The 11311-nt window shown below is 34.4% G+C and overlaps 1 protein-coding gene across 1 annotated transcript in view; it reads left to right on the forward strand.

Moving 5' to 3' along the window:
* The window catches only part of LOC105500565 (tetratricopeptide repeat protein 6), a 64329-nt gene that overhangs the window by 43461 nt on the left and 9557 nt on the right, over positions 1 to 11311 (forward strand). The window contains exons 12-14 of the mRNA XM_011926153.1: positions 1885 to 2095; positions 4353 to 4505; positions 5348 to 5518. Coding sequence (XP_011781543.1) covers positions 1885 to 2095; positions 4353 to 4505; positions 5348 to 5518 — 535 coding nt within the window. The remainder of the gene's footprint in view (positions 1 to 1884; positions 2096 to 4352; positions 4506 to 5347; positions 5519 to 11311) is intronic.

Genomic DNA, 11311 nt, shown 5'->3' on the forward strand with positions numbered 1-11311 from the left:
GAGTGACATGGCACAATCTTGGCTGACTGCAACCTCTGCCTTCCGGTTTCAAGCAATTCTCCTGTCTCAGCCTCCCGAGTAGCTGGGACTTCAGGGGCCTGCCACCATGCTTGGCTAATTTTTATGTTTTTAGTAGAGACAGGGTGTCACCATGTTGGCCAGGCTGGTCTTGAACTCCTGACCTTGTGATCCACCCGCCTCGGCCTCCCAAGGTGCTGGGATTACAGGCGTGAGCCACTGCACCCGGCCAGAGCTAGTCTTTAAAAACTTTCTGTTGGTAATCGATGGTGCAGCACTCAGGCTGTTTTCCACAGAATAAAGTATCCAGCTCCAAGCTTATCATTTTAGCTTATTATTTTATTTATGACATGAGATAATTTTTCAACTTATGGTATTTAAATTAATTTGCTTTTAAAAATAAATTTAGTTAAGTAAAAAAAGTGGGTTGATTTAAAATAAAATATTTAGTGAAAGTGTAGGTGGAACCAGGGGCAACTTTCATGAAGGAAGGGGTAGTTTGGAAATCACTGGTTTAAGAGATACTCTTGAGTAACCTCTAGAAGATGATAACTCCTGGAACTCCTGGGTTCCATGTATTTTATAAAGGAAAAATGGGCAAAGTAGTGATCCATCTTATTAAAATATGAAGCCTGTTTGAGAAGTAATGAAGAGAATGGAAGGAAGATATAATCTTCAATGGGTGAGGGTTTCTGTGCTAGGTGTTCTTCACATGTTCTTATTTGATCCTCATAACAACCTTAAAAAATTAATATTAATTTTCATGTTCAGGCTCAAATCTGAACTCCAAGCCTTTCTTCTGGCTACCTTGTTGAGATATCAGCTCACTGGCTCTTGTACACCAACCACAGGTGTATTATAGGTGCAGATTGTGTGGTAGAGATGGCTGTGTGGAAAAGCATGGATTTTGGAGTAAGGCTTATCTGAATCTCAGATATTTTCTCTGTGCAAACATAGTATGTTAGTTATCTGCCATTACCTGTGTGCAAACTTTTCTGTGCCATAATTTTCCTTTCATCTGTAAAATGTAGATAATTATAGCTAGCTTACAGAGTTGTTGGAAGTATTAAAGGAGATAGCATATGTTAAGTATTTAGCACAGTACCTGGTAAGTAAACAATGCTAGTTTCCTCATTCCATTCTATTTTTAAAAATCTTAGACTCTCTCCATGTTAATTGAAACTAAATATTATTATTAGATATGCATATGAAATGGAGAAGTGACTTTATATGCCCATGAACAAATATTTGATGCCTTTACAAGAGAGTAATTAGGGAGGATAGAGAGAGTTATCATTTAGCCAAATACATTCACAAATAAAATGCATTTTACTTCCTTCTCTCCCCTTCTCTCCTGGTGTCCACATTGAAATGGCCTGCCTTTATAGGAGATCTGATGTAAGGATGCCCATATGATGAAAATCTGGCTGTTTTCATTGTATAAGGAAATATTAAATACATACAAATAAGTTTATTTTAATCTATTTTTTAAAAGTAGATTTCATCAATTGTAGCGTATGCTTTTCTATACTGGTAATTAATACCTGTTAAAAACAGATTTAAGAATTCCAAGTGGACTTTAATAACTTGAAAAAAAAATCCAGAATATCATCCCATCACATGCTGCTATGAAAATGACTCTTTCTTGCCGTCTTTCCTTTTACCGAAATCTTCAAAGGACCTGTCACACTTCCTTAGGTCTTATGGACTTATGTGCCTACCTCCTACAATGGATAATAGAAATGGAGATTTTTTTTATGAGTCAATTCAAATCTTTTTGGACAAGTCAGTTACAGGAAAACATTGCATATGCCACCAGAATGCATCAGTTCACCAGAAGGCATCAATATTTTTATTTATTTGCAGAATTAATGAGTTTGAAGAAGCTGTCAATTTCTTTACCTGGGCTCTTAAAATTAACCCATGTTTTCTGGATGCTTATGTTGGACGGGGAAATTCTTACATGGAATGTGGTCATGATGAAGCCACCAAGCAAGCACAGAAGGACTTTCTGAAAGCACTGCATATTAATCCAGCATACATAAAAGCCAGAATTAGTTTTGGCTATAATTTGCAGGTAATATAGCAACATTTTGAGCATTAAACGCATCTTTTGGGGAGAAAGAATATATTTGGCTCTTTCCTGGCAATGGGAGTATGTGTTATTTCTTTGGTTATGAACATTTGTCTTTTTCTTGCTTTTAGGTTCCAGAGTAGCAGTGGGAGCAGGGGGTTTAGTTAGTTATAGAGAGACTGTCTGGATCTGGATCAGCCTGGGGAACTGGTAGGCTGGTTAAATGAAAATCTTTTGAACCTGAGCTTCCTTTTATGTCTGCACCCCTCCCTCCCTACCCTCCTCCTCACTTACAAACAACTTTTAAAATTTGCCTGATGAAGTTCATCTATAAGAACCTGGGTAACATTTATTTTACTAGCTTGTATACCTAGACCCCACAGGTTTTGTCCTATTGCATTAGTGGAAAGCTAAAGGGAAGAAAATTAGCCATTACTGGATCACAGAGAAATTTGCAAAGTCCTTTTAAAGAGAGGGATTTCCAAGGCAGCTAGAGCTGACTGCAATCCAGTGAAGTGTGTTAAGATCATCATCATTCATTGCATTCAACAGACATTAACCGAGCACTAAATATAGAACGGAAACTGCTCTAGGCCTAGGGATATAGCAATGAACAAGATATATTTCCTTCTTCTTGCAGAGTTTACTACTCAGTGGAGAGGTAGGCATCAAACAATTAATCATATGAATAATTGATTATAATCATGATAAGTGCAACAAAGGAAAAGGATGAGTTTTAGTATAACTTTTAGTATAACTTGTAACAAAATAACCTAGCTTTGTTTGAGAGGTGAGAGAAAGCTTTTTGAGAAATTAATAATGTTGAGGTGTGAAAATAGGGGCGATGGCTAAGATACAGTGTTCTGTAGAGTGGAACCGGCCCATCAGAAAGTCTTGTAAGAAAGAGACAAGAGGGCCCAAGTGGATGGAATGTTATGGGCAAAGGGAGCAGGGCATGAGTTGAGGCTGGAGTTAAAGGCCTGATGGTCCAGTTAAAAATGTGAATAGCAGTAATAGAAGTGACATCAAATTTGCATTTTATGAATATCTCACTGGGTGTATAGCAGCCTGAAAGAGAATTGAAAAGCCCAGCAGTGTAAAGAATTGAGTCAGGAAGGAGGACTGCAAAAGGAGAGTTAGGCTCATCTGAGTTCTGTCCAGGGAAAGAGCAACAGTTTGTTCAACAAATACTTACAGATTCCCTTATTATTTGCCTAGCACTAGAAATATAGAAATGAGCACAACAGATGTGGTCTGGAGCAGATGACAGAGATCTTACTGTGAGGCAGTTTGCTATTTAATATTCTAATAATCGAATCTCAATTTGCCTGATTCCTTGTTTATTAAATGAGCTTGTGTTGACAGTGTGGATTTACAAATGGTTTACCCAGAGAGAGAAGATTTGATGGTCAGGAAACAGGGTCTTGTTCCCTTAACAATTGTATTTCTTTTTACTTTCATATGAGAGTCCCTAGGCTCAGCTTGGTTAAAGTGAGTCAGCTTCCGAGATTCTGGCACGATGGGTTTTTTTAGCCCATCAGAAAAAAAGACAGACTCCAGACTGTACTGAATTTATTAACTCACTGCCTTCCTGTGGAGGCATTTAGTTGCCAGCTGGTCTTCTCTAAGAAGCACTCTGACATCGTTCTATTAACAATGCCCCTCTCCTGACCTTTTTCTTTCTTTTCCAGTTGGTATAAACAGAAGCTTGGTAGATTTACATGTATTTTCCATGGAATACGTATAGTGATCCTAAAATGCCAGATGCTGGCATGATTTATCAGAATATGTTTTACATCATTATTCATTTGTTATTCAATACATGTTTATTTTATTATGTATATTATGTATATATTATCTATAACTGGAGATTCAGTGCCAATCAAATAAATGCAATCCCTCCCTATGTGTGTGCAGCTCAATGTGAATCTTTGTGTGTTGGTAAAAACCATTGGCATTTCACATGGTGGCTATGATTTTATATTGTCCAGGATTGGTACAGGAGATGACGCTGAAGTTAAATATATTTTAATTAATTAAAATTTCATCATAAATACTCAGAGGTAATTAGTCAACTGAATACAGCCACAGTATGCATTCAGTACGCCTACTTTCTGGTTTAAAAGAACTTAGACTTAGCATGGCTAAATACCCTTACTAAATACCTTTACTAAAGGTTTTATTTGATTGAGTCAGAATCATAAACATTTGTTATGTGATGGACTATTTCCTACTTCATGTAATTGGAAAATTATTTTAGGCCCAAGGAAAATTCCAGAAAGCTTGGAACCACTTTACGATTGCCATAGATATTGATCCAAAGAACTACCTAGCCTATGAAGGAAGAGCTGTGGTCTGTCTTCAGATGGGTAATAATTTTGCTGCAATGCAGGATATTAATGCTGCCATGAAGGTAAAAACCATCTTAGATTATATTATTATTAGCATAAATTAACACTGTCAATGAATAGGTTCAAGTAAGAAGTTCTCTGTTAGCTTTTTAAAGTACTTATGCAGAAAATAATGTTTTGTATTTTTTTAACCCAAGTGATGCCTAGGGTAAAGAGTTATGGCTTGCCAATTTTATAACCTAAATGCACTACAACCCCAAAGTCCTGATAAATGTTGATTGCTTTCAGTAAATACGCTTTATGCTTTCATGGGACATCAATATTATTTTGTCATACAAAGTGAATGCGTAACATAAAATGATGTTCTAGGTTTGAAGGAACTAAAGAGAGAACAGTGTAAATCCCCAGAATCTTCCCGTAATGAAATGACAAGTAAAAATCTCATGTTGAATGCACGGATAGAAACTCTTCTTTACTTCTAGATTTTGGGTTTTGATTCTGTAGATTTGGGCAGATATTGTAGTGTTTGAGATGAGAAAAAGGAAAGAACTGAAAGATAATTGCTACTACATAAAAGTACACCTGTTAACTATTCAATTTAATTTCTTCTCTAGCTTAACAGCTAAACAGATAAGCTTTTCCACTTTGTCTATTCCTTGGAAAGGAACTGAGTGAAAAAACACTAAGATTATTTGTTTTATAGCAACCAAATCAACAAAGTGTTGACACTGAACCAACTTCATACCAACTCCTTTCTCAAAATATTTGTTCTGCTGGGGTTTTACATGCACTATAAAATTACTCGTTTCCCACAAGTAGATTCTCTAATGTTCATTTTGGCAGACATGAAATCAGAGATAAATACTATTCCCAGATGTTAAATAATCATAATATTATACTGCAGATCAATACTACAGCAGAATTCTTAACAAATCGTGGGGTGATTCATGAGTTTATGGGCCATAAACAGAATGCAATGAAAGACTATCAAGATGCAATTTCTCTAAACCCGAAGTACTCGCTGGCTTACTTTAATGCAGGAAATATCTACTTTCACCACAGGCAGTTTTCCCAGGTAATGTGAGTTTTACTTAACACTTTCTTTTTGACAGGAAATGCTATCTTTATTATATATAGCTTCAAAATGTAGTTCATACAATCTCAGGCTAATAATGCATTGGCTATTAGCTCTTTTATTTAAAATATTGTCTTACATAAGAATGCTTATAATTTGTCCATTAAATATTTATGCCTCTATGGATTTATTCTCCTCATTATCATCAACAATACTTGTAAACGTTTTTTCTTCTTTTATATTTTATCATAATAAATGTCTTGCTAGAATCTTATTAAGACATAATTGACATAGAACAAATCACACGTATTTAAAATGTATGATTTGATGTCTTGACATATGTGTACACCTGCAAAATCATCACTACAATAAAGATAATAAACATCTATCAGCACCAAAACTTTTCTCATGCTCCTTGATATTTTATCCTTCCTTCCCTGAAAAATATGAAATGCTTCATGAATTTTCATGTCATCCTTGCACAGGGGGCATGCTCATCCTCTCTGTATAGTTCCAATTTTAGTGTATATGTTGCCAAAGTGAGCATCCAGTAAACATTTTTTTGGACTTCCCCAAGTGTGAGGACTTGCTTTGTGATATATATTGTCACCAGCTCCCGCCTGGAATCCTCTGTTCTTTCCCGCACTTAGACTACCTTCAAGACCCTCCTTATGATTATCTAACTCACCTTAATTTATGCTTTTTCCAAATTTCTGCCATGGGAGCACTTGACTGGGAGTAAGAAGACTTGGATTTTAGTTCTGGTTTTGTGTGATGCCTTAATCTCTTTGGATTTCAATTCATAATATCTGAAACAAAAATGTTGGGTCATTAGATGATGATATTTTCTATTTTTTGAATTTGTTTCATTTGAATCATAAGGCATTTACATGATTCAAACTCTTAATTTTTAAATTTTTGCTTTTTATTTATGGTCACTCTTTTTTCTGCTTTCCTTGAATTTATCTTGTTATTTATCTTTTTGAGTTGGAGGCTTAATTTACTTTCACCCTTTCATTTATATTGTAATAAGTTATCAAAAGTATGCCTTTTACCCAAGTACTGTTTTGGCAGCATTCCACACATTTGGCCCTGTAATGTTTGCTTGTTTAGCTCTGGTGAAATATACCTAACAAAAACTTTACCATCTCAACCATTTTTAAGTATATATTTCAGTAGTGTTAAGTATATTCTCAAATGTTTTTATTAATGTTTTCCTCAGATTTTGCACCTGTAATTTCTATTTCCCATTTGACTAAAGAATAAATTAATAGGGCATTTAACCAGATGGAAGGACATTTATATTTTCTACATTCTGGAATTTATTGAGTTTTAATGTAGTCTAATGTAAAAACCTTTTTTGAATATGTCAGGGTCATTCCAAAGAAAGGGTAGCTACTATTAGGATGTGGATTTAAGTCTACATTTATGAAGTCTACATTATTAATTAGTTTACATTCATACTTTTTTTTTCACTTGGTCTATCTTGGACTGAGATTTATTCAAGTATCTTGTTATTAGGGGGTTCCTATATATTTCTCTTTACATCTCTTATAATGTCAGCTTTGTGAAAATTCATGCTACTTTATTTCATGTATAGATATTTATACCTATTATATATGCATTATGAATTATAGCCTTCAGCATTACAAATTTCCTTCTTTGTTTCTTTTAATGCTCTGTGGAACAAATTACCTTTTGTGTAATATGAAGATCATGACCTCTCAGACCTTCTGATTTGCTTTACCTGATATTCCTTTGCTTTTCCTTTTCCTTTCAACTTTTAAAATCCTTTGTTTTTGATATGTCCCTTTTATACTGCATAGAATTGGATTTTACTTTGAGAGCTAATTTGAAAATATTTTTCTTTTAATAGGCAAGTTAAGCCCATTTAATTTTGATGTAATAAGTACATTTGATCTTAGTTCTGTCATTTTATGTAATACAAGTATGTTAATGTTAAAAGTATTTTGAAAGTATTTAACTCTCTGCTTTTTTAATTTTTTGGCTTTTTTTTTGAGCTTTTGTGATATTTAGGAAGGTTTATAGTTTTGTTGTAGTGATTACCTTTATAAAAATAACTTTAATACTCTTAATTTAGTTTCTCTACTATGAACAACAGTGAAATTACCCCTAAACTCCTCCTCCCTCTCATCCATTATTCAATTTTAGTTAGTAATATTCTTTTTTTTAAAAAAAATAGTTTATCCTCATATTCTTAAATATGCTTCAGCTTATTATGACAGCTTGTCACATAAACTTAGTTTCCATAGTCTCTCAGGTATAAAAATTGGTCCAAATTAAGGTGAGTTAGATAATCACATCATAAGGAGGGTCTTGAAGGAAGGCTAAGTAGGGGAAAGAGCAGAGGATTCCAGGCTGGAAACAGGTGACAATAGATATTGCAGGGCAACTGCAACTGCTGACGCTTGGGGAAATCCAAAAGAATAAACTTCATGTTCACTTGGGGAGTACATAATCTAATTCTCTCATTTTGTTGTAAGTTTTATTGTTTCTACACTGCCTGAAGATTTAATATTTATGTATTATTTTGTTACCCTTCTTGCACATTTTAGTCTTAGTTCTTCAGTTAAGTATATTGAGTTCTCATCACCAGACTATTTGCCAAACTCCCCTTCCCCGCAATAATTTCTTGGTTGTCTGAAATTAATCCTCTGGTAGAGTTCTAAGGAGGGGCTCCTGAGAACAATATTCTTTGGATTTTTGCATGTTGATAGCTGTTTGCCTGTAGCCTATTTTATACCTTAAGACATCATGGCTCTTTGACTCATGTTTCTTTCCTTGAGTGTCTTGTAAGCACTGCTTTCTTTTCTGGTGGTGTATGTTGGTGTCAAGAAGCATGATGCAAACCGGATTTTCTTTTTCTTAAGAGCAACTTGCTCTGTCAAAATAACCACATTTGTTTTTTAAGGAAAAAGTTTTAACAAGGTATGCCTTAGAGTTGACCACTGCAGGTTAAATTTATCAAGTACACAGTATATGTTTTCAGTATGTAGATTTCAGATAAGTGTTGTTGAATTCAGTTAACATTCTTTTTCTGTTTCATTGTTCTGGTTTTGTTCACTGGGGATGCCAATTATATAGACGTCATATATTCTTTAACTTTGATTTATTCTAAATTTTTTTTTCTTAATGTCTGTTTCATTTTCTTTATACTGTTTCCTGAGATACCTGTTATCCCTGTGGACCTCATAAGTCAGGTTTCCTTTTTATTTTTCTAGTTCTATCCTATTTCCATGCCATTTTTTCCTGGTCACCTCTTTTCTGGGTTCCTATATTTCTGATTCGTTTTTTTTTCTTGATAGCAATTGCTTCCTTAACAATTTTTTTCTAAAATAAATTTTTTAAATGAATTTTTTTCAGAATCATTTTATTTCAAAATGTTATATTTTTATTGATACATACTAATTGTACATATTTATGGGGCACATGTGATATTTTGATACATGCATACAATGTGTAATGATGAAATCTAAGTAATTGGAATATGCATCGCCTCAAACATTTATCTTTTGTTTGTGGTGAGAACATTTCAAATCTTCTAGCCATTTTGAAATATACAATAAATCATAAATATAGTCACCCTGCTGTGCTATCAAATACTAGAACTTGTTCCTTCCATGTAACTGTATTTTTGTTCCCATTAACCAACCTGTTTTCATCCCCCCACCCAGCCCTCCCAGCCAATTGTAACCATCTTTCTACTCTCTGTGTCTCTCTATGTTTATGACACAAAGTTTTTTTTTTAAGCCTCCAAATATGAGTGAGAATATGTGTTGTCTTTCTGTACCTGGCTTATTTTGCTTAACACAATGTCCTCTATGCTCACCCATGTTGCTGCAAATAATAGGATTTTATTCTTTTTAATGATACAATAGTATTCCATTGCATATATGTAACACGTTTTCTTGATCTATTCATCTGTTGATGGACACTTAGGGTGATTACATATCTTGGCTGTTGTGAATAGTTCTGGGACAAACCTGGGAGTGCAAATATTTCTTCAATATACTGATTTTCTTTCTTTTGGATATATACTCAGCAGTGGACTTGCTGGATCATATGGTAGTTCTATTGTTTTGAGGAACCTTTGTACAGTTTTCCATAATAGCTGTACTAATTTACATTCTCGCTGTCAATGTACTAGAGCTCCCATTGTCTGCATTCTCACTAGATGTGTGTGTTCTTTTTCCGTCTTTTTCTTTGTTTGCTTTTTTTTTTTTTTGACAACAGCCATTTTAACTGAGGTGAGATAATATCTTACTGTGGTTTTGATTTGCACTTCTCTGACGATTAGTGATGTTCAACATTTTTTTAAATAGATCTATTGGCCATCTGTATGTCTTTTCAGATCATTTGCCTTTTTAATGGGAATGGTTTTTTTTTTTTTTTTGCTGTTGAGTTGTTTGAGTTCTTTATATATTCTGGTTATTAATTCCTCATTGGATGAATAATTTGTAAATACTTTCTCCTATTCTGTGGGTTTTCTCTACACTCTATTGATTATTGCCATTCCTATGCAGAAGCTTTTTAAACTTGATATAAAACCACTTGTCTGTTTTTGCTTTTGTTGCCTGTGCTTTTGTGGTCTTAACTCTTGAAAAATCTGTGCCATATTAATCAGTGTCCTGAACCATCTCCACAATGTTTTATTCTAGTAGATTTATATTTTCAGGTTTTACAGTTAAGTCTAATCCATTTTGATTTGAGTTTTGTACATAGGGAGAGACAGGGGTCTAGTTTCTGTCTTCTGCATATGGATACCCAGTTTTCTCAGTTTTATTTATTTGGGTCTTTTCTCTCTTTTTAGTTAGTCTCACTATCAGTTTTGTTTATTTTTACAAAAATATAACTTCATTTTGTTGATGTTTTATATTTTTTAAGTCTTTATTTCTGCTCTGATATTTATTATTTCTTTTTTTTTCTAATTGTGGGTTTAGCTTGTTCTTGCTTTTCTAGTTTTATGAGTGTTCATTATTACAGTGTTTATTTGAAATCATTCTACTTTTTTGATGTAGGCATTCAACTGTATAAACATCCTTCTTAGGTTTGCTGCATTTCATAGGTTTTGGTATGTTGTGTTTCCATTTTCATTTGTTTCAAGAATTGTTGTTTTCCTTCTGAATTTCTTTATTGACCCAATGGTTGTTTGAAGCATATTATTTAATTTTAGTTTGCTTATTTAATTTCCAAAGCTTCTTTTGTTGTTGATGTTTTATTCAATTGTGGTCTGAGAAGATACTTGATATAATTTTGATTATTAATATTTGTTGAGACTTGTTTCATGTTCTAACATGTAGCCCATCCTGGAGAATATTCCATGTACTGATAAGAATGGGTATTCTGGTCAGGTGTGGTGGCTCATGCCTGTAATCCCAGCACTTTGGGAGGCCAAGGTGGGCAGATCACGAGGTCAGGAGATCAAGACCATCCTGGCCAACATGGTGAAACCCCTCCTCTACTAAAAATACAAAAATTAGCTTTGCATGGTGGTGCATACCTGTAGTCCCAGCTACTCAGGAGGCTGAGGCAGGAGAATTGCTGGAACCCGGGAGGTGGGAGCTGAGATTGCACCACTGCACTGTGGCCTGGTGACAGAGCAAGACCCTGTCACAAAAAAAAAAAAAAAAGAGAGAGAGAGAGAGAACAAAGATTGGTAAACTGTGTTGCCCATTTTAGCATGGATCATGAACTAAGAATGATCTTACTCTTTTTAATGAGTGGGGGAAAAAAACAAAAGAATAGGAGTAATTAGTGACATGTGAAAATTAT

Source organism: Colobus angolensis, unplaced genomic scaffold, assembly GCF_000951035.1.
Source record: "Colobus angolensis palliatus isolate OR3802 unplaced genomic scaffold, Cang.pa_1.0 Scaffold119, whole genome shotgun sequence".
NCBI classification, from domain to species: domain Eukaryota; kingdom Metazoa; phylum Chordata; class Mammalia; order Primates; family Cercopithecidae; genus Colobus; species Colobus angolensis.